The sequence below is a fragment of the Atractosteus spatula genome, chromosome 1 (assembly GCF_055471065.1).
Source record: "Atractosteus spatula isolate fAtrSpa1 chromosome 1, fAtrSpa1.hap1, whole genome shotgun sequence".
NCBI lineage: Eukaryota > Metazoa > Chordata > Actinopteri > Semionotiformes > Lepisosteidae > Atractosteus > Atractosteus spatula.
This window is the reverse complement of record NC_142706.1, coordinates 75,266,111-75,289,871: the sequence shown is the minus strand read 5'-3', so window position 1 is coordinate 75,289,871 and position 23,761 is coordinate 75,266,111. Positions and strand designations below refer to the sequence as shown.

The 23,761-nt window shown below is 43.7% G+C and overlaps 1 protein-coding gene across 1 annotated transcript in view; it reads left to right on the top strand.

The window, feature by feature from the left end:
• Nucleotides 1-23,761, top strand: part of LOC148842019 (putative carboxypeptidase X1) — a 30,941-nt gene extending 7,180 nt beyond the window's left edge. Inside the window, exons 2-13 of the mRNA XM_088921601.1 lie at nt 2,389-2,498; nt 3,560-3,699; nt 4,095-4,179; nt 6,020-6,170; nt 6,300-6,388; nt 8,291-8,414; nt 13,126-13,322; nt 15,165-15,344; nt 18,566-18,860; nt 20,314-20,453; nt 21,188-21,290; nt 21,819-23,761. Coding sequence (XP_088777727.1) covers nt 2,389-2,498; nt 3,560-3,699; nt 4,095-4,179; nt 6,020-6,170; nt 6,300-6,388; nt 8,291-8,414; nt 13,126-13,322; nt 15,165-15,344; nt 18,566-18,860; nt 20,314-20,453; nt 21,188-21,290; nt 21,819-22,099 — 1,895 coding nt within the window. The 3' untranslated portion in view covers nt 22,100-23,761. The remainder of the gene's footprint in view (nt 1-2,388; nt 2,499-3,559; nt 3,700-4,094; nt 4,180-6,019; nt 6,171-6,299; nt 6,389-8,290; nt 8,415-13,125; nt 13,323-15,164; nt 15,345-18,565; nt 18,861-20,313; nt 20,454-21,187; nt 21,291-21,818) is intronic.

Genomic DNA, 23,761 nt, shown 5'->3' with positions numbered 1-23,761 from the left:
GGTTCCAGTTATCATGTGTTCTGTGTTGAATTCTCACTGCAGAGGACATGAGACAAGAGAGAGAACTCGGAGCTCTGTGATTAAAGCCAGAACAGAACAATCGAACTTCATTACTTGTTTCCTTTGGTCCTAAAAGCAGTGGTGGCTTTCTTAGGCTCCAGGAGGCTTTTGTATTCTGAATTGCTCTGAAACCCTCATTGGGAGGAAGCGACGTTTTGCTGATGACTGCAGAATTTGAGGCAATGCCTCACCAAAGAGCAGCCGGGCCAATAAAAACCAGATGTGTCTGCAGTACCTACAGGCCAGTATATTGTATGTGCCAAAACTTGAGGCTTGAATCTGCGAATGTTATGAGACTGGGTGAGGCTCCGAGCATGCTGTTTATAAACAGATAAAGCAGCATAAATTGAGTTTGAGCAGAAACCTCTTATCTTGCACTTAGTCAATTTTTTGCCCAAACAAACCATTAGTTATGAAGGCACTTTTCCAATTTTTTACAGTTTCTGTGCTGATGTTGTCTCTCCATGGGTAAGATACACCCTCCCCCTGCCAAAATTACTGGATTATTTCACAGCCTCTCAGTTGCTTTATTATTGTACTGTATGCAGTAAATCAAAACCTACAGTACTGTATGTATTTAACATAGCTGTATAGATATTTATTGACACCACTGGAAAATTAATCCAAAATTAGAGGAAAAACAACAAATGGAATTCACTGTATAGAAAATATGCTGAAAACAATGCTGTTCTTTTTCAATGTATTGTAGCTTTTATTTGCAAATCTCATCCACACTGTAGATCTGAACAGAATTAGTTAGCTGCAACTTTGATCTGCTACTAATTGAAAGCTCACTGGCTCTGTTCTCTGTCTCCAGGCTCTGCCTCCTCCCAGGCTGAGAATGGGCGCAAAACTTCGCTTTATCATGATCCTTAAAAACAAACATTTCCTTCAGTCCCGAGCAGTTACGCTGATGCAGTGCAGGGCTAATCAACAGCCTCATTTTAAAAACCACGCGTTTGTTCTACATGAATAGTGCACGTCCTGGGGCCTTCCTGGAGGGAATTCTTTGCCGAAATCTTGTGCAACGAGAGCTGCAGCTCATCAAGAACAATACGCCGTGCTGTGATCCAGCAGGCTCAGGCTATTACGGTTTTCAAGCAGCAAATACTGCTTGACAGCAACACCCTGAATCACACCAGCCAGAAATATTAATCTTCTTATGTAAGCAACGGGCTAAAGCACAACCGTATTAACTGACAGCTTAATGTTATTCCAATTATGCATTCAGTGGAGTAGAGAAAAGCAATCAAGCTCTTTCCTATTATAGTGCAAAGACTGAGCATTTGCTGGAACTGCAGCACTTAGTGTTTGTGTAGTTTGAAATATGGAGCATAGGAATCTCATGGTAGCAGAACAATAACTTCGGATTTTATCTGTCTTTTGTTAGTGGCAATGGATTTAATCCCTCAATGTCACCTCGAGGTCAGTCTCCCCGGTGTTAATTTAAAAAAACCTGAGCTTGTGTCATGCTTTAAAGAGGATTTTGAAAGTCGGTGCGATTCTATACTATGTGCAGTTAAGCAAGGGTATCCACTTTCAGTCTGAGGATCTTAATGAGTTTGCTACACTGTAGTTCTGAGTATCTTGATTCATTTCATTGCATTCTTACCATTAAACATTGAATGTTAGTTACGAACAGGCTTGGGGTTTAAAGATTGATAACAAAATTATGGTGAGACAGAGCCTATCCTAGCAGGCAATGGGGACAAGGCAGGATGCACGTTAGACAGCAGTCCATCGCAGGACCAACGCACTCACTCAGATAAGGAGCGTGAATTATAGAGAAGCCAATTATTGTATGTGACCTTCCATCCAAGTCCCTGATGTCTTGTGCAGTATTACATATATAAGAGATCCGTGTATTTACAGGTAGGTATATACATGGAAACAGAAGTGAGTTTATTCACTTTTAGGCTGTTTGATGTGAAATCTACTGCTGTCTGGACCACAATATTGCGATCGTCCCTTGATTGCATGGAAGTGTGTTGACAAACCAGGAGAAGAGCTTCCTGCCCTTAATAACAGGCGCGCTGTAGTCACTGAGGGGCTGAGAGAGCCCCCACGTCCAGGTCATTCAAAGAAAAAGACAGGAAGAGGTCTATCTCTCCCCTATTCCTCAGCAGAGAGAGGGGGAGAGAGAGGGGACACAGGTGAGCGTGCAGGTGAAGGGTTAAAGAACTGTTTATAAACATTACTTTTGTAACCAGACTTCCATGAAGAGCTTTGTTTTTGCTGGATGTTCGCTGCTTTAACGCAAGCTCACGGAGGAAAAAGGAGATTTGGGAGATGTGTCGATGGCTCTGAAGGCTGTTTGTTCCCCCTCAGACTGTCCGCCGCTGGGCCTGGAGTCTCTGCGGGTGGAGGACTCCCAGCTGCGTGCTTCCTCCAGCGAGCGCATGGGGCTGGGCGCTCACAGGGGCAGGCTGAACATACAGGTGAGTCCCAGGCTTGCGTCGCCGGAGCAGGCCGGCCAACCAGGTTCAGCGTCATATACTTCTTTTTATTCATATTTCACATTTCAACACATTTCAGACTGTTTTAATTTCACCTGCATACTGTAAAGTGTTTTACAGTAGGTTGTTGAAATAGTATATATTAGATAAATCATCTTTAATTGGCAGCATGGGAACAAGTACATATTGTTTGGTCTGTATAATAACCCTGGGTATTTTATTGAAAATAATAAAACAATTGAAAACAATAATTATCTAATCAATCCATTAAACTGTTTTGTTAAAAGAAATAATTGCAAAGAATGAAGATGGTGATGAATAGCGTCTAACGCAATTCTGAAACCCAAGTGGGTGACCTCGAAGACCCTCGGTAGGATGACAAGAGGAAGTCAGTCAACAGGATGGAGCTGAGTGAGCACAGACGAAGACGGAAATCTGAGGAATTATTTCAGGACAGCCTTCATCCAGCAGAGCACTCATGAATGCTGAAGATGGCAATGATGAGCATGATATGTTGCAAATGTTCGTTTTGCCCCAGTCTGCACATTGTGCTGTTGTCTTTCTCTTTTTTCATTCTGCTGTTCTAAGATCTGTTCTCAGACATGGATTCCTCAGAACAAAGAGATTTTGATCACTTGATCAAGTCATCATAACTGTAGTCTCGCTGTCCTAACAGGCAAGAGACTGCTCAATGTGGTTCTTAAGCTTAATAGATCTCAAGCGTCTCGATGTCCAATCTTCATGATGTTCCTGGACCTTCTAAGATGAATCCTTTCAAGTCAGTGATGGTCAGCCCAGGTCTCGCATACTGGTAGCAGCCGTCTGCTGTCCAAGTTGACCCATCCTTTCGTGTGCTTTTTGTACTGCAGCAGTGAGGATCTGAAGAAAGCATAGATGTCCAGATCAGAAGATTCCAAAAGATTATCTAAAGATTAAGTATTGCTGAACCTGATCTGGCATAAAGTGCCTGTCTGAGTGCTGGCCCTGCTGTCGGAAGGTGATCAGTCACCTCTGCCTGTCCTGTGTTCTGTCCCGGTGCTCAGTCAGGTATAGAGGATGGGGATCTGTACGATGGCGCCTGGTGTGCTGCCTACAAAGACACGGAGCAGTGGCTGGAGGTGGACGCCCGCAGGCTGACCTCGTTCACCGGGGTCGTTCTGCAAGGCAGGAATTCCATCTGGAGGTGAGGAGGTCGAGTCCATCTTTACACACTTTCATTCCACTGAGTAAAACTCACTAGAGCAGGGTAATCTGTGTGGCAAAATAAAAAAAATGGTGTGCAAAAAACGAATGCTGTTATGTTAAGTACAGTATATTGTCTACTTAGTGATTCCATGGAGATTTGCTGAGGAGACATGGTGGGTTTAGATTTTAAACGTTCTTTCAATGTTCAGAAGTGGTATGCCTCCTGAGATTTTCCCTCTAGGGTTACATTGAGCAGGCAGCACACAGTGTATATGACCTTTAACATAATGTGAGCATTTGAGTACATGAAGTTTGCGTTTGTAAAATAAGAGGGAGCATAGGTTTTGAAATGTGACAGATTCCATGTCTGTGCCTTGTTTCCACTTGTCGTAGCTGGGACTGGGTCCACACCTACAAGGTCCAGTTCAGTAATGACACGTACACCTGGACCCCAAGCATGAACGGCACCCAGGAGGCTGTAAGTACGCCGGCTTTTTGGGAAGTGGTCACCTCACCAGATATTTGGGATTTCTGAAGCGCTTGAATCACATAGGAAATTCCGTCTGTTTTCTTTTTAAAGTTTGCCATTAAGGCTTTAGCCTAATATTTTGGAGGGTTGAACTCCACCTGTCTGTGTCGGCGGCGAATGAGCAAGTGAAATCAAATTCCACGCTGGAAATATAAAAAAAGAAAAGTACAAAACAGAAACACGAGGTTTCAGCTGCTGACCCTTCTTCAGGTGTGCGTGAAGTGAGGGATTCACAACAACCGAAACCTCGTGTCTCTGCTTTCTACTTTTCGGAGTGAAATTAACCTTCACTTGTTCCTTTGCAGCATAACATTTTGTCAGTTTTGTCAAATAAGACGCATTGTCGATTGTAGATTTTGGCATCATGATGCTGGATGATAATAAAACCCACATTTCAATGTGACGAACACACGTAAGCACTGCCTGCTTCCACCCAGAATGAGTTGGCATGTCTGATGTTGCAAGTGGGGCTTCTTACTCGACATTGGAATGGACATGCTGTCGCGTCACTTGAGAAGCGGAGTGTCTGAGAAGAACACGCTGAATGGATAATTGGATAATCAGCCAACAGCTCTGGTGCTTCTGATACAGAAATAATCGTTGCAACCAGCACAGCCACCCTGGCTCTGATTTCCCTAGCAGTGGAGCAGCTGGGTACAGGCTAGATGTTTGATTAGCTCAGTTCCCCTTGGCAGCCAGAGAGTCTCACTGGCCAGCGCTCAGCAATAACTGTGGCAGAGCGCATCTGAAAAGATTTCTGTTGCTTTCTTACCACAGTACATTCAGCCCTTTCTTGACTTACAGAGCGCATAACCTTATTAGGCCTGGTTTCTGTCAGATTTCTGTTTCCCCATGGGCTTCTTCAGAGTCTGTAGGAAACATCAGAAGTCAGGAAAAGAGCTCCACATGTAGAGAGTTTTCACCTCCTCTGTCACTTCTACCATCACTTAAGGGAAAAGAATGGGCTTACGCATAACAGGCAGTAATCGTTTTCTACAGAAAGAAAGTCTGTATTATCCCCAGAGGCAGTTTGCCTCTTTTTAGAATCATCTGTTGAGCAAAGTAATGGCCATTGCTATAAATCAGAACTCAAACCTCTTTGTTTTTAAATTAAGAAAGGAGAGCAGCCAGTTGAGGTGGTTTGGGCATCTTATAAGGATGCCCCCCGGTCGGCTTCCTCTGGAGCTGTTCCGGGCACGTCCCACTGCTGGAGGGTTTATCTCTCTCGGCTGGCTTGGGAGCGCCTGGGGATCCCCCAGGAGGAGCTGGAATCTGTTGCTGGGGACGGGGAAGTCTGGGCTGATCTACTCGGCCTGCTGCAACCGCGACATCACTAGGAAAAGTGGAGTGAAAATGGATGGATGTACAGTATCTGCATTCTGGAAGGAATAATTAGAACTCATTAAACAAAGGGTGTGAAGGGTTCTCCAGCGTGGAATATGCTTCACATAAAACTCATAACTCATAGACGGGGGACAGAGCCGAAAGATCAGCACCAGTGACATTCTGAGTTCGACAAGACTTCCCAGTCTGTTCTCACTCCTCAGATTCAGATTCCCAAACCAGCAGACCAGGGCAAAACAAAGCAGATTCAATAAAAGACTCATAAAAACATGATCAAAAATGGATTATCAATCTTAAAATGCTTAAGCTTTCCTAAGAAAAATAGACGGTCTTGCCCTTTTATGAAAATAGGGTCAAGTTTGTCTCCAAATTTAACTTGCAGTCCAGAGCAGTCCCTAAATCCTTATACTGTATTTATCAGCCATTTCCACATTTCTTTCTCCAGATCTTTGAAGGCAACGTTGATGCAGAAACGCCTGTCCTGGCCGCCCTGCCGCAGCCAGTGGTGGCGCGTTACATCCGCATCAACCCTCAGACCTGGTACGAGAACGGCACGGTGTGTCTGCGCGCGGAGGTCCTGGGCTGCCCTCTGCCAGGTACTCCCTCTCCGCCCGCTGGCCAGTTCGTGTCCTCCTGAGAGCTGCCAGACGCTGTGTTACTCTGCATCTTGGCAGCTGTCATCAACGACACCGAGAGCCAATCATTATTCCCCTCTTTCCCTCCAGATCCCAACAATATCTACACCTGGGAGAGTGAGCAGGGCTCCACAGACAAACTGGACTTCCGGCACCACAACTACAAGGAGATGAGAAAGGTGAGGAAGCCTCACAGAAAAGTAGAGAATTTCAGCTGATTCCTACTGTCCGATGTGTTTAATTTGTTTAGATCATATGCTGTATATGTAAGAAGCCCATTGACCCATCCATAACTCTTTATCCAATACGGGGTCACGGGGGAGCCAGTCTATCTCAGTGTACACCCAGGACAGGATGCCAGTCCATCAGGGGGCACATACACACAGACACACACACTCACATCAGGGCCAGTATGTCCTTGGACTGTGGGAGGAAGCCCACGCAAACACAGAGAGAACATACAAACTCCACACAGATAACATCCCAGGTCAGGAATTGAACATGGAACCCCAGCACTGCAAGGCAGCTATACCAACCACTGTGCCACCGTGCCACCCTCTTCAGTATTCAAACAACATTCTTTTTCTTTATGAAATAATGGCTTCTTTCGGTTTTTATGATCTGAAGTAGTCTTGGTCTTGTTTCTCAGCTACACTGCATAAAAGAAAAATTCTAGCCCTGTTGCTAACAGCTGTATGTAGCCTAATAGGATGAAATAGGCCTTCATACTGTAATCAGGAACATGAGAATGGCTACAGATGAGAGGAGGCCATCCAGCCTGTCTAGCCTGTTTGGTAGTTAGTAGTTTACTGATCTCACCCAGCATTTTCCACAAGGAGGGCTGGGTATTAGCTGGTGGGGTAGCTTTGTCCAGACTCCCACAACCCCAGACTATGGCAGTTAGCTTCATCTTGTATTAGCTGTGATGAACTGACCAAACAGTGGCCACAAAAACATCTTTCTGTATGAATTTTGCCCCAACTGGAAAGGCAAAACAACAGCTAAAGCAAAGAAAATCAGGTAAGGAGAACTCAAATCCCAATGGCAGTAGGTGTTTTGTGGCTTTAGTGGATCAACAGAGACTGAGGTCTTCCACAGACCAAATATTTGACCACTGTTTTCATAGGCATGCTTTAAAAACCAGCTTTCCTCACTAAACTGTGCTCAGCGTAATCGTGTTATGCACTAGAAGTCTGATTAGATTCATACAGATGACAGTACTAACAACATATTTGTAACTGATTCTATATAATCTTGCGTTCTTGGACGTATGTTATTTGACTATGAAATTTTTAGGTCTTATCAAATTTCTTACAAACTATGATTATGTTAGTCACCTCGGACAATAGTGTTTGCAAAATTATAATTATATGAAAATTAGTTTAGAAAATAACAACTTGTTTCACAAAATCAGGAAATCAACAGGAATGGGAGCTATGTGGACTTATTGTAAATGTGGTCTGCTGATATACGCAAACATTCAGCTCAAAGATATTGAGGCATACATTTGGATCCACAAAGAATTTTTCAGCAAACAAAACTGCATACGGAGATACTGAGTTTTCAAGACCAGTAATGCCTTTTCCCACTTTCTTAAATCCTGAAAAATGAGGATTGTTTCTGAAAGGTGCTGTAACAACTGCTTATGGATTGAGCTGCCAGCAAATGTGTAGATTATATTACCTGTGCCAGCAATGACCACAAGAGGGCATTCTATTGATTTTTTTTTACTGATCTTTACTGAACAACCATACAGTATGTATAATTCCCATTATGAAGACTCAGGAATTTCACTGCTCAGCATATTTTCATCATGACCTGTTTGACCATTGTATTAACACTGAGGCATAACTGGGTCAGTTTTTAAGACCAGCCCTGATCTACTCAATTTAGTTTCCTTGACAAATAAAGTGAAATATTGTGCATATCTGCTAACCCTTCCAGTACCAGTGACTTCAGCGTTTCTACAGTATATTGCAGAAGCCGCAGGAACCCAGATGAACAGTATGTAACTCATGTCTGTGTGCTGAAAGGGTAGACTACATTGAAAGTACCTGATCTGCTCACTTGTCTTCTGCCAGCTCATGAAAGAAGTGACTGAGGAATGCCCTGACATCACTCGCATCTACAGCATTGGGAAGAGCTACAATGGTTTCAAGCTGTACGTCATGGAGATTTCTGACAACCCAGGGAAGCACGAATTAGGTGAGAGATACGGGTTTTAGGAACAACTGGCGCTCTGCTTGTGGTATTGTAATGCAATTTTAGCACTTGAGAATTGCCAGGATACGGAATGTACTGTATACCTATTAAATTCTATCTGAAGATTCTGTTTAGGTTCTGCACAGGGCTTACAAAAGGGTTGAAATAACATAACATAAACATGTAGTTTCATTGGTCATTCTTTTTGTAAAAAGCCAACATGGACATGTTTGAGTCTGCCAGGCAGACATGGTTCTCTGTGTGGCATCAGTTCAGGTCGAAGCTGCTATCATGACCTGATTCGAACCCGACGCAACAAGGGCTCCGCTCTCAGGGCTGTTTCTGTCCACATCCTGCTGTAGAATGCTTGTGCTCCTTTTATCTTTAAGTTTTTGCAAAAACTCCATGGGACATTACCAGCAATATAATACTACATACTGTTGTATATTAGAATACATACTGTGATATATTTACTACATAGATTTATATATGGTTATTTTACATTGACAGCCTTGTGAAAGTGTCCCATTAAAGCATTTGTTTTGAAGATTCGCATTTACACTGTTATCAAATTACCAAAATAATAATAATTCCTCACACTTATATAGTGCTTTTCTGGACACTCCACTCAAAGCGCTTCACAGGTAATGGGGATCCCCTCCACCACCACCAGTGTGCAGCCCCACCTGGATGATGCGACGGCAGCCATAGTGCGCCAGTATGCTCACCACACACCAGCTCTCAGTGGGGAGGAGAGCAGAGTGATGAAGCCAGTTCAGAGATGGGGGTTATTAGGAAGCCATGATTAGTAAAGGCCAATGGGAAACCAGGGTTACACCCCTACTCTTTTCAAGAAATGCCCTGGGATTTTTAATGACCACAGATAGTCAGGACCTAGGTTTCATGTCTTATTTGAAGGACGGTGGCTTTTTACAGTATAGTGCCCCTGTCACTATACTGGGCCATTAGGACCCACACAGACTACAAGGTGAGCGCCCCCTACTGGTCTCACTAATACCTCTTCCAGCAGCAACCTTAGTTTTTCCCAGGAGGTCTCCCATCCAGGTGCTGACCAGGCTCACACCTGCTGAGCTTCAGTGGTGTGTTTCAGGGTGATATAGACTCTGAGCTATATGCCTGAAGCAAATTGACACTAGTATACAGTGACACTTGTTCTTTCATTGTTTATATTGAACTCTCTTTCTGGTTGAGAACTCGCCCTTTCTGTTCTGCGTGTGAGCTCACCACACCTCCATGCACACGCTAATCCAGCTAGCTCATGTCTTTGTTGGCTGCAGTACAAACTAAAATTGGCATATGAGCAGAATCCGCTTGCCAGTTTGGCAGCGGTTAACACATCCCCTTGCCAGAACAGACAATAGAGAGAAGCAGGAGGCTGGCAAGCTAGCTGTACACGGAGGAGGTCCCTGTGGAGAAGACTGGGGCAGATTCTACTGTACATGCTCGTGGATGAAGTTTTAGTTTTATCACGACAAGATGATAAAAATCTGGGTCTGGCTGCCTCCTTGGTGCATTTTCTTTATTATATTAAAATGTCCCAAGGGTAGACAGAAGTGTTGTAAGAGACTCTTAAATTTGCATGCTGAAAGATTTATGTTAGTTTCTAGTAACTTTTTTTTTCATTTATCTGTAAGAGAAAAACCTGTATAGACAGCCTATTGGTCTATACAGGCATACAGAAGTCTGTACCTCCTGCTGTATGATTTATTAATAGAACCCTTTGCCATAAAGACCTGTGGGAGTCTGGAACAAGCCGATGTCCTGGCTCCTTCCAAGAAACGGCTGGTTGAAATGTTCAGCTCAATTAGCTACGAGTGGTCAGATGAGTTAGAAGGGCCAAATGGTCTCCTCTTGCTTGCACTTTCTCCTCTTGTGATGAATGCGGGCTCTGTCTTTACTGCCATCCCTGCGCCGGTGGCGGTAGCCAGAAGTGGGTGAGGCCTGCGTCCTGCACATGGGCACTGCAGCGCAGGTGCGGGCTGGGCCTCCTCTTCGCCACCATGGTGCAGTGACTGTGGTGCAGTAATGGCGTATCGACTCCTGCTTCATGTACATTGTCTCCAAGAAGAATTCATACTCAGCATTAAGAAGCTTCTGTCGGATGTAATATAGGTTTTTTTTAATATAGGTTTATGAACCACATCCAGGTACTGCAGAATAAGGCTTTCCTTCTGTCCTTGGTGTGCTGTAGCACATAAGAATGGTTACAGATGAGAGGATTGTGCTTGTTAGGTTGCTAGAAGCTACTTTGTATTGCTTCATACACAAACACTTTCTGGAGCAAACATATACAGTAGAAATGGAGCTGAATTTTAAAACCGTTAGAAAAAAACGTACAGTAGATAGCAAAACTTTCAACCCACTGTCCAGTCTCCAGGAATTCTGTCCATTCCTGCTGTTATTGCTGTTGGAATTATTATTATTATTACTACTACTATCAAGCAATACTCCTGTCTGGATGTAATGAGTCAGGACCACAGTGGACATGGTTTGACAGAGCAGAGGACATGGTGCCTTTTGCTAATGGCCGTGAGCAGGCCTAACAGGCAGTGTTGTCAGGCATGATCAGAAAGAGGGTGCCCTGGCAGCTGAGCTGAACTCATCTAAGCCGCTGCAAGCTTTCTGGAGGTTTATCACAACATCATTTCTAAGCAGTTCCAGATGAAGTCAAAATATAGACATGAATTAGTCATGTGTGCTTTAACACTGATTGAAAACAAGCTTTTAAGCACTCCCCTCCTTAATACACAGGAATCTTGATTTTAGCCTTGCTGGAAAGGCTGAATTTGGCTAGCAAAGTTATCTTAGCTATGGATAACACTGAAGTTATTATTTAACATGCATAGGCTTTAAATTGAAGAGAGAATGGTTTAAAAACAACTTTTATTTTTAAAACTGGGTTACTGTATGTTCACTGAGCTGGATGAATGTATTTCATCCTTTGAAACAGACAGGAAAAGATGTGTTCATAACCAGTTGTCCAACCAGCCTGAGAACAGCCAGCCAGTGGAGGAATGAGATTAGTGTAAAACCAACTAATAAAAAAGGCTATTGAATACATAGTGAGCTTTGATTCTGAATATAGGCTGGCAGTCAAACCTTGGGAGGCCCTAGCAAAAAAGTGTTTAACCTGCAACTTTCAGGCCTCTGAATCCAAAAATAACTCCAAACAGAAAGTATCACACTACTGCCTTGTGATGACCCAACAGCATGAGCTTCACCCATCTCGGGTATACAGGACTAACATAGTTTTCATTGCTTCAACAAGGGACAGACATACATTTCTGTGCAAACCCTACTGCAGACACTGAGGGCAGTGGGCTGGTTCTGGTGGAACAATATATTTGGCTTTATATAAATTAAAGTGGATTACAATTTTAATAAGAAATAATATAGTAAATGTATTTCCCTTTAAAAACCAACTCCCTTGCGAGGACCTGAACAACTATACTTTTGCAAGAAAACAAATTAATAGAAAATGTGGTACAGTATCAATGATTACATCAACCAAACTGACAAGGTTACTTAAGCTACAGGATCATTCATATAGAAATTAGATTCTGGGGGTTTGTCAACAAAGATTTAGAAAATGCAGGCTTTCATTAAATAACTTTCTGTGATCAAACACCAACAGAAATTAGCTGTTTAACTCTGGTGCAGCTTAAGAGCTGTGCTCTGCCCCTGTTCAATAAGCCAAACAGTAATGGATACAATCAGAGGATATGTTGTTTAGTGTAGCTTTTCAGAAGATAAAGTTTCTCCTAAAAATAATTCTAATTCTCTAATTGCAGGCAGTAGGCTTTCAAAGAAATGTGTGTATTTGCAATGATTTAGAACTGGTTAATTATTAGAAAACAGAGTACAAGTTAGTGGGTGAATATTACACCTGGGAAAGTACAATTAGGGGAGTACCACAGGGGTCTGTACTAGGACTACTGCTCTTCCCAATTTTTATCAATGACCTAGATTCTGGTATAGTAAGCATAAAGAATTAATAAACATAAACACACATAATATAATAATATAATATAATAAACATAAAGACTTATGTTTATGTTGTCACACCATGTTCATCGTCTGGTCAATGTGAGGAAGCAATAAATAGGCATACAAAATGTTAGGATCATTCTGCAAAGCGCTTTGAGAAGCCACCTTTAAAAGCGCTATTTAAAATGAAGTTTATTATTATTATAGTGCAGAATTTAAATCAAAGCATGAGATCTTCAAATTGTACAATGTATTACTAACTTCTTGTTTAGAATTTTGTGAACAATGTTGTTCACCATGACACAAAAAAAGATATAGCAAGTGCCACCAGGTATATTTCTCAAATATCTGTTCATTCCCAGACCAGCTGAAACAATGTGTCTGTGGCTCCCTGGGAACACAGAATATACTTCGGGGCATCAGAAATACGCTTTAGAAACCGACTCTGAGGTCTTAAGTAAGTCCTATTCTTCGAAGCCAAATTCAGATTACTCCCAATAGTGTCCAAGGCTGTCTTCTTGCAGGAGGGATATACAGTATCTCTTTCCCATCTATGATAGAGATTTATGTGAGGATTTTGATAACGGAGTAAAGACACTATTCCTGGAGTCCCGCTCCCTGTGTCTGGGGTCTGACATGAGGGCTGAGCCTGAAGCTCTGCTGTCCTGGGTTTTGAGCAGCTGCCTCTGTGTTTGGGTCCCTGCAGGAGAGCCGGAGTTCCGCTACGTGGCCGGGATGCACGGGAACGAGGCGCTGGGCCGCGAGCTCCTGCTCAACCTGATGCAGTACATGTGCCGCGAGTACAAGAGGGGGAACCCGCGCATCGTGCGGCTGGTCGAGGAGACGCGCATCCACCTCCTGCCCTCCATGAACCCCGACGGCTACGAGGCCGCTCATGAAAAGGCAAGGGAGCGACGGCTCGGGCTTCCGGGATAATCCTGCAGGAGCTTCCTGGGCCTGCTCCGGGACAGCATGTGTCTGCTGGCCCCATCCCAGTGCTGACTGGTCTCCTTGGATGTTAAGGCTTTTATTTACCTTGTTTCTTCAGTCAGTCCTGAGTGTCAGATGTACCGGACGTCAAGGGTGCTGCTTCCAATAACCTCAGCACACGGAACGTTTCACAGCATGTCCTCAACTTGCTCGCTGTGGTTTCTGATCAAACAACTCTTGCTAAATGACCAGTTGATGAACAGACACAGTTCTTTTGGGAACATCAGGTGGGAATGATGTATTAACTCCACAGTGGGAGTGATTCTGTATCGGACACACCCACAGTTGGGGTGGCTTTATATCAGACACACCCACAGTGGGAGAGACTCTGCATCAGACATACCCCAAAGTGGGAGTGACTCTGTATCAGACACACCCATGGTGGGAGAGAATCTGCATCAGACACACCCACAGTGGGAGAGACTCTGCATCAGACACACTTACAGAGGGAGAGACTCTGTATCAGACACACCTACAGTGGGGGTGACTCTGTATCAGACACACCCACAATGGGAGAGACTCTGTATCAGACACATCCACAGTGGGGGTGACTCTGTATCAGACACGCCCACAGTGGGAGAGACTCTGCATCAGACACACCCACAGTGGGAGAGACTCTGCATCAGACACCCACACCCACAGTGGGAGAGACTCTGCATCAGACACACTTACAGTTTTCTTTGTAAAGTTAAAGTTGTTTTCTTTTGCAGAATTGGATACATGTCAGGCAGCACACCTGAATGAGGGCAGCTCTGATACTCAGAACTTTGAACAGAGTTGAGGCTTATTAAAAATACCATTTGACCTCTTAAGCCTGGAAGCATATTTATAAATACAGTATGCTCCAGATAGAAAACTGAAATCCATCAGCTTTTGATTAAGAACATGTCAGGAGCAAAAACCAGAAGACACAGTGTTCCTCCTGAGCAGAATTGGGAAACATTGTATTATATAGATGACTTTGTTTCAGAATTGCTTTTTATTTATCAGTTAATTTATTTCATTATCTCAATGGTTCATCTCAGCCTTTAACCTGAAACCTTTTCCTTCATTTTGAAGCTTGTGTTGAAACCAACTGGTGTTACACTGCTGATATTGTTCCCAAAATTTACAGTACCTTGAAACTGTTTATTGGTGATTAAGGCAGCTAAGTAAAATACCTGAAATGTCACTGGCCTTGGTCGAAATACCCACAGTGTAGGTGAAGCTGAAACTCTGCTTTCTTTAAAGAGCAGCTGGGAGAAATATTTGGACCAATAAGCTACAACCTCTTAAAGGTCAGATGGGCTGAATGGTCTCCTCTCATTTCCATTCCTGTGCTATTATCTTCTTAGTTTCATTTTAAAGACCAGAAAATAAAGTCCAAAAATAGTTATTACTAGTTAGTAATAGTCAGTACTAGTGGAGCACAAAAGACAGTATGCATAACCATGAAGAGAAAGGGTATCTTCCACCAAGAGAAGAGAAACCAGAAGAATTACTCAGTTCCTGGTTTCACTACTCAAGGCCTCAATTCTGTTAACACAACTCTCACAGCTGCTCGGATTTTATGGTTGTTTTGTTTTTTCATCAGAAAAAAAATCTGAAAGCGGCTATCTAGTTTATCATAGTGGTACGAAACAGACAGTCAGGTGAACAATGGGAAATATGAAGACACTGTGGAGGAAATGTCAGGGTGGAAAGCTAAGATCCTGCTGCCAGGTGCTCCTGACCCTTGAGTGACTCCCTGCTCTCCGTTCCTACTGTACCCTCCAGGGCTCAGAGCTGGCCGGCTGGGCTTTGGGCCGCTACAGCGTCGAGGGAATCGATATGAACCACAACTTCGCGGACCTCAATTCGGTCATGTGGGAGTCGCAGGAGAGGGAGCAGGACAAAACGAAAGCGGTCAATCATTACATTCCCATTCCCGAATACTACACTTCGGAGACGGCCTTTGTAAGTAGCTTAGAGGTTTGAAAAAAACTAAGGCACTAAGCCAAAAAAGGGGCATTTTTTTAAAACTCTGATTCGTTAGCTAAACTCTTTTAATGAAGTAAATAATCACTGAACTCTTTTCTTCCCTTCACGGTGTTCTGCTTCTCATTACTTGTGTATGATTCATCAGAGAGGTGACAGATTTCTAAGTTACTGGTGCGTTACAGGCACTGCATTTCCTGGACATTGAGTATCTGCTGAGCCAGCAGAGTTCAGCACCGTACCTGCTGTTGGATCAGCTCCAGCTGAAGGGTGAAATGACACCACTGTCTTGTCATGTTCATTTGCAGGGGAGGGTAAAAGGTATTTGCTGGTACCAATTTTATAATGATAGAAGTGCTTCTGAGTATGAACACATGTGAAAATGATAGTAAGCCATCTTTTCACTGAGGCTGAATTGCAGTGCTGGAAGAATTGGATGAAGTGGAAAGAATATCCAGTTTTCCTAAGTGCTCTGCTTAATAACCGTATTGAAACGAGCTGCATGCTGTGCCAGCAGTGAGGAAATTGAAAGGCGGTTTAACCAAGTGAAACAGAGACCATATGATACTCTCTGAGTCATCGCCAGCCAACAACTATGTTTTTATTTGCCAATAAAAAGCTTTTTAAAAAGACATGTTGGGGGTCAACAAACTGTTAAAGATTGCAAGGACACATTTTATATGCTTTTTTATTGCTAAGTATCCTGTGTTTCATTGCAAGGACTGCATTAAAATTTAATGAAACTATAGTCCAAGTGCACAACACCAGGAATCTAATATTTTGTAGTATATAAAGGCCCATTTCCTGTCTGCAGTGCTGGCACGGTACCTTTAGCCACTCGCTTTTCTGTGCCATGTGTACAGGCTGTTAGTAGTGTGCTGCTGCCAGAAAGATCAGGTTTGTGTGTGTGTGTCTGAGGCAGGGCGGGTTTGAAATATTCTGGGCAACTGAGGTCTCACACATCTTTCAAAGATGTGTTTTGTTTTGGCATCTGTTTTTTGCTTTTTACTGAAGACACGTACACAATGGTTTAATCTAATGTTACAGACTGCTGTTAAGGTCAGACAGCTCTACCCAGAAAATGTGCAAAATGGAAGTATAGCATAAGTGTAGGTATTGTGATAGATCCCATCCTTAGGGAGCACAACTCAGGGGATTTGTTCATATAAATAACCAAAAAGACTGCAGTTTATAATGGGCTGGGGTATTTTACTGGCATGATTTTAAAGGTCTTCTTACTCTCTTATAAAAACAAAGACACCTTAAAGACAATATACTTACAAAGGCTAAACCTGATGGCCACAATCACAGTGACACTCTTTTCCAAACATTTTCAAAAAAATGCACATTCCAAACCAGTATTCAATTATACAATAAGTGAATAATGCACACCAGGATGAAACTACATATGCAGTATATGAGATTGTGTTTTGGCGACCTCTAGTGGCCGATCTATGGTTACTACTGTCCTTCAATGAGACAACCTGCCACCAAAACCAGCACGGTATGGGTGGTGTTGAGGGCTGAATATAACATTACACAAAACAGTGAGTGTCCATTCACGGGTGTACGACCTGGCTTGCACCTGTTGCTTGCCAGGATAGGCTCCAGCTCCCTCGCAGCCCTGAATTGGAAGAAGCAGTTAGGAAATGGATGTTTGCGTGGACAAAGTGAGTTCCCTATGCAGTAAAACCCCACTTCATACTGTATATAATGCATAGAGCTTTTTAAAGTGGTGCCTAGGTCAGCAGCAAATTACATGTCTGTGCAATATCTGTTGTAACTGTTTCAAGTAATTTTAAGATTTATTTTGTAGTGCACACTAGCTGCTTAGCACTAAATAGTTCCCTTTTACATTCTCTGAGAATTGTACAACAATATTTTTGTCTGCTTTGCAAACAGTGGCGACTAACTCGGCTCGGCCTCAGTCGCTGTATCTGTGCATTCACTTATTTCCATTCTGCACAGTAACTTGCAGCTGTAGACGGGGCCCTGTCTATCCTAAATAACTTGGAATTTAACTTTTATCTGTAAACAGTTGACCACGGCACTCAAACTAAAAAGAATAATTAGGAAAATAGTCCCTAGTAATTCCAGTATGTGTTATGCCATTGTCCAATACATACAGTATTCTACGGCAAATCCCATGAGCGGAGCATTTCTTAATTTGCAGGGGAATTGTCTTTCAAAAACGCATCTGCGCATCTGTTTTAATAATGTCTCTGAATTTGTGTCAGAGATTGCAGGATAATCTTTAAGGTTCACAAACACATGATATGAGCATAGTTTTCAACTTACATTTATTGTAAGTAATTACATTTGACCAGCATGTGATGCATTAGGAATAAGTAAAGGGTTAATTCCATAATGAAAGAAAGCACCACATTTGGGCCAGAGAGTCCTCCCCCTTTGCAGTCTGCACACTACAGCAGCTCACTCAAACCTATGATATACTGTATTAGCCAATATGTTACCCTTGCTAGCCCTTTATTTTCCTTCATTAGGATATTGTGATCTGATTGTAACACACTGAGAGGCTTTTGTGAATCTGATCAAGCTTATTCATTTCTCATCCTTACTGCATCCTGGAGCCAGTTCTATTTAGTAACTATGCAACTGTATGTTCAGCAAATTCTGAAGTTTCTACTTGTCAGATCCATGGGTTTCTGGTGTTTGGTGAACTGGGAGACGATGCCAACTTAGTGTTTAGTGAAGTATGCTCTTGATAAGCATAAATTCTGAAAAGACCAGAATTGTCCCTCGTTTTTTGTGACCTGAAGTCTGGTGGAGGGCCAGCATGTGGAAACGAACTCTTGAGTGCCACCTGCTGTTAGGGTTGTCACAACGAGGACTGCACCAGGGCTACAGTGATGACTGCGTGCATTTCCACTGAAGGGCGGTTAGTCAGGATGCAACAAACAAGCCAGTAGTGTGAAGTATAAAAACACAAATTCAAAGTTATAGTTCATGTGGAAATTTAAAAAGGAAAAACAGTGGCTGAGGTGATCTTTTTACAGTGCTTAAAACAGCCATCCGCCACCATGAGTCCCTTTACATCCCACTCTTCTGTTATCCCCATTTTAGAATGTGGCCCGTAACCCTTGACCAATTAACTAATTAAGCCAACACTGCACCTCATGTGACAGGCCACCCCACTGCAGTGGGAACCAAACCAGCGGCTGTCTTCCTCTGTAACACAGGTTGCCCCAGAAACTCGCGCGGTGATTAACTGGATGGAGAAAATTCCTTTCGTCCTGAGTGCCAACCTTCACGGTGGAGAGCTGGTGGTCACCTACCCATTCGACATGACCCGCGACTGGGCTCCGAAAGAGCTGACGCCCACTGCGGACGACAGCTTCTTCCGCTGGCTGGCCACTGTCTACGCCACCACCAACCGCGTCATGGCCAACCCAGACCGCCGGGACTGCCACTACGAGGACTTCAAGCAGTACAACAACATCATCAACGGAGCCAACTGGCACACTGTGCCGGGCAGTGAGTACCGTTCGACCGGACCTGCCTGCAGTATCTCAGCATCCGCAGCAGCGCTACAGAACATAAGGAAGGTTACAAATGAGAGGAGGCCCTGTGACCTGTCTAGCTGGTTTGGTAGTTAGTATTAAATTGATCCAAGGATCTCACCAAGCCGGATGTGTAGCTTGTTCCATGCTCCTACAACCCTTTGGGTAAAGGAGTGCCTTCTGTCCTTTTTTTTTTAAATGCACTTCCACATACATGCAGGCAGTACAGTCACATTATACATATCAGATACCGTTGGACATATTAACTTCACATATTACTTTATACAGTTGCAAGAAAAAGTTTGGAATTACCTGGATTTCTGCATTAATTACTCAGAAAAATGTGGTCTGATCTTCAGCTAAGTCTCAATAATAGATAAATACAATCTGCTTAAACTAATCACACACAAACATTTGTACTTCTTCTTGTCAGTACTGAACACATTGTTTTAACATTCATTCCAGGCTGGAAAAAGTATGTGATCCATCCATTTTCTGATAAAAAATAAACCTTTATTTTATAGCTCCTATAAAGGTGCCTTCTCAAAGGGAACTAACCCAGCAAGTAGTGGTCACGAGATGGGGTACACCCTGGACGGGATGCCAGTCCATTGCAGGGCAACACACACACACACACACACACACCCACCCACCCACCAGGGCCAAGTTTCCCAGAAGCCATTTATTAACCTTCCACTATCTCTGGACTGTGGGAGGAAACCCACACAAACACATAGTTTGTTTAGAGAATATAAATGCACAGTGAGCTTAATCTGTTTTGATGCTCACTATGCAATCTTGTAATGTTTTTGGTATAAAGATGTGTTGCAGCTGTTTTTGACAAAAGTGGTCTGAAGAAAGAGATTTTTTGGAAATCTAGGATGCCCTGAACTTTCTAAATCCTTTTTTTTTGCATTAGTGTTTATAGTTTATTATTCCTAAAGTCTATAGATTCTTTACTAAATAATAATGGGATGCTTTTTACACATTTGTTATTGACTTTTATGAAGAATTCACATCAAAGTTTGGTGAAAATGAGCACCCAGAGGAAACGCAGGGAGGATGCAGATAGCACCCAGGTCCGTAATTGAACCCAGGGTCCCAATGCTATTTTAACCACTGTGCCACCGTGCCAATCTTTTAATAATATGAATACAGTATATATTATTTAGATTATATGTTCTTGAGCCTGGAATTATATGTCAAAATCAAAACATGTGCACAGTTTACATGCATGAGATATACTGTAAATGAAATAAATCATCATACATGTCAAAATGAAGAGCTTTTCTGGCCCGAAGAGAAATATGAATGCCCTGTATTACAGTATTGTGCAATTGAAATATCCTCTGCGGTTTTCTTGGTGCTGTGGGATGTTCGCGCCCAGTGGAAGGTGTCCACACTACTGCTCCTGTGCTGTCGTGCAGGTATGAATGACTTCAGCTACCTGCACACCAATTGCTTTGAGGTGACTGTCGAGCTGTCCTGCGACAAGTTCCCCCACGCCAGCGAGCTGCCCACCGAGTGGGAGAACAACAAGGAGTCGCTGCTGATCTACATGGAGCAGGTGGGCCTGGGACAGAGGCTGGAGTCGCGCCGTAACGCGGGCTGCGGCGTCCTTCCAGAGCTGGCGCAATAGCATTTACACAGAAGGCAAAGTAAAGTTAGAACGAAAACCACGACATTTAGATGCTCAGGAAGCCTCCTGTAAGCTACCTGAGGCAGGAGCGAGTGCAGCTTAGCTTCTTCATTCATCCACTGTGCCAGTTGTTTCCACACTAGATCTTTATTTAAAGTGTTGGGTTTTAATTACCTGTTGATTAGTTTTATTACCACAATAGACAGAATGGGTCATTAAACATACTTCTGCCCAGGGTTGACGGCAGTACCTTTGGTCAGAAACACACGCGTTAGATATAAATTAGATATAAATCTCGTTGTTCTGCAGCAGTGAGAGAAGCTCAGAGTTGCTCTTGTTGTTGCGGAAAGAGTAAGTGGTCAATATCGATCATGTCTTTCTCATGGTCAGTTTGGTGTCCTGCAGTCTGTCTCTCCCTGGATTACAGCAGTAGTCTGAGGCAAGTTCTCCCTCTCTCCTCTCCCCCCCTCCCTTTCTCCTCTCACTCTCCTCCCTCCCTCCCCCTTTTTCTCCCCCTCTCTCCCCCCCCTCCTCCTCTCTCTCCCTCTCCTGCTCTCTCCCTCTCTCCTCTCACTCTCCTCCCCTTTCCTTCTCTTCTCCCTCCCTCTCTCCCCCTCTCTCCTCCTCTCTCCCCTTCTGTCCCCCTCTCTCTTGTCCCCCAGGTGCACAGGGGCCTTAAGGGTGTTGTGAGAGACAAGGACACGCAGGCTGGCATTGCTGACGCCATCGTTTCTGTGGACGACATCGACCACGACATCAGGACCGGTGCGCTGTCATAATCTTTCTCATTTTCTTTTTCTGTCTCAGAAATTACAGCCGTGACACATTACCAGCCTAAATTCCCTTTCCTTTTAGCATTTTAGCATCTAGTCAGTTAAGGTAAATTTACAGGCTTCCTGACCCTGTTTAGTATTTTATCCAGCACTGGTTCTGATTCTTGCAGGGTTGGGTATATTAAGGCTTCATTGGTTATTTAAGATGCAGATCTATTAAAAAATAAACACATAATCATGTAGTCATCTTCAGCATGCTCGTGGAAATTACTGTATAGTGAATTTATATGGAATCTGTACAGTACATAATATGGTTGTAGACGTACTGTATATTGCCAGTCCTACTGTTATTATACTGTTTATCTTAAACCATGTCTTTCATAAGTTTTTGTAATGTGTGTTATCATCCGATTTAACTTTAGGGAACAGTTGTATTTGTCAGTTTGGTTGTCGTATCGCTTGTTTGTTTTATCACTGAGCCCGGATGTTGTCCTCTCTGCTGCTGCTGTTTCTCCTCCAGCCTTCGACGGAGACTACTGGCGGCTGCTGAACCCCGGGGAGTACGAGGTGACGGTCAGGGCGGAGGGCTACATCCCCGCCAAGAGGATGTGCCGTGTGAACTACGAGGGCCGCCCCACCATCTGCGACTTCGAGCTGAGCAAGACCTTCAAGCAGCGGCTGCGGGAGATCCTGGCCAAGGGAGGGAAGGTCCCCCAGGACATGCAGCTGCGCCTGCGCCTGCTCCGGCTGCGCAAGCTGAGGGCCTCCACCAAGGCCATAAACCGGCGGCGCCGGCAGTAGCCAGCCTCCTCCCGACCGATCCCAGGACACGCCGACGGTACCTTCACGCTGCATCTCATCCACTACTTGTTTTTAAATTGAACCAGAAACTGGGCTATGGAATTTACACCTTTAATCCGGCATATCAAATGGGATGCACTGTCGAAACCTGACCAGCTAGTGAGCTACGAGGCTCTCGCGTACGCAGGGGAACTCCCCAGCGGCCAACGTTTCCTTGGCGCCTCTTTACACCAAGGGTAGCGGGGGCCTGGAACAAGCCACCTGGTCATGTTGTGGAAGCCGATACCCTGGCTTCTCTCAGGAAGGAACATTGTGATCCTCGGTTCAGACCCTGGCAGACTAGATGGGCCCAATGGCCCCGTCTCGTTTGTAAACTTTGTTTTTGTAAAAAAAAAGAAGCTGAAATCATGTAGAGTTCCTTTCTAGTAGGCCTCTTTTCCAAGGAGACTTGCGTAGGACGTCCCAGCGGCCCTTCGGTCCTCAAAGTGGAGGCCAGACCCAGGAGGGCTCCTGCCCCACTTGGTTGAGGCAGATCTGACAAAAGTCTTACACCACCCCCCCCCCACTCCTGCCCCAAATCATCGTTCAGTCAATAACCTTCTAAAGGCTAATTAGATGTAAAGGGCTCTGATGAAGGAAGAGTAGCAAGAGCTCTGTGTGAGAAGGAGGGGGATTCGGCCAAGGGATGCGATATGCAGTCCCCAAAGAGACATCCTAGCTAAGCTTCCACTGAAATACCACCACATTCAACCAGCTACTGGTACTGTCTGTAGATTGCATGAACCACATGTCCCTGTGGGTCTGTCTCTGCTCTTCATGCCACCACAAGGAATGACTTTCCTCAGTAACAGGCCTTAGCTCTAAACTAAGCCCTGCAAATGATTATGGTTCAAACCATGATGTCATGTCTCAAAGAGCGGTATAAAATTAACACAGTGAAATATGTTGCATTTTAATTACACAGTTTAGCACCAGTCCTCATCCCTTTCAAAAATATTGCTTGAATCCGGACTCATGTGAAGTGGACAGCTCCCTTGGGATGTCCCATCTGTCTCCTCGAAAACATCCCAGGCCTTTTATTAAGGAATGATACATGATTCATAAACCTCTCCACTTTAAAAAAGAAAAGCCCGAAAGAGTTAAAGAGAGGGTAGTGGAGAGTTAGAATCGAATAGCAGAATTAGTAGAAGTTCTGATTTTTTATTGAATAAAAATGTGGGAGGAAAGATTAACTGTGCCGGTCTGTCGCTCTGAAAAAGTCCCAGTGTGACAGATTGGTATTTGGTGAATCAAAAGAGATGCGAGGTGGTTGCAAAGAAAGCAAAGTCTGTTTAAAGATGTGAAATTCGCACACACGAAGAAGAGTGCTCGATCCTTACAGTCTGGAACTAGTAAGAACATTTAATGTGGGATATAACCTTTTAACAACTAGACAGCACAGGTCTGTGTTACTTTAGTGTGTGCATTTACTTTAAGCAAGTAAAAATAAAAATGCTGGCATTCTCAGTCCCTTGCGAGTCAAGTGGCGTATTATAAAGGAATCACTAATAGAGCTTGGTAGCGTATACAACCATGTTCCTTAAGCATTTATCTTTCCAAGTCAGTCCTGCTTTAGGGGGTTATTATTTTGTATGGAAAAAATAAAAAGTGTTATGTGAAACA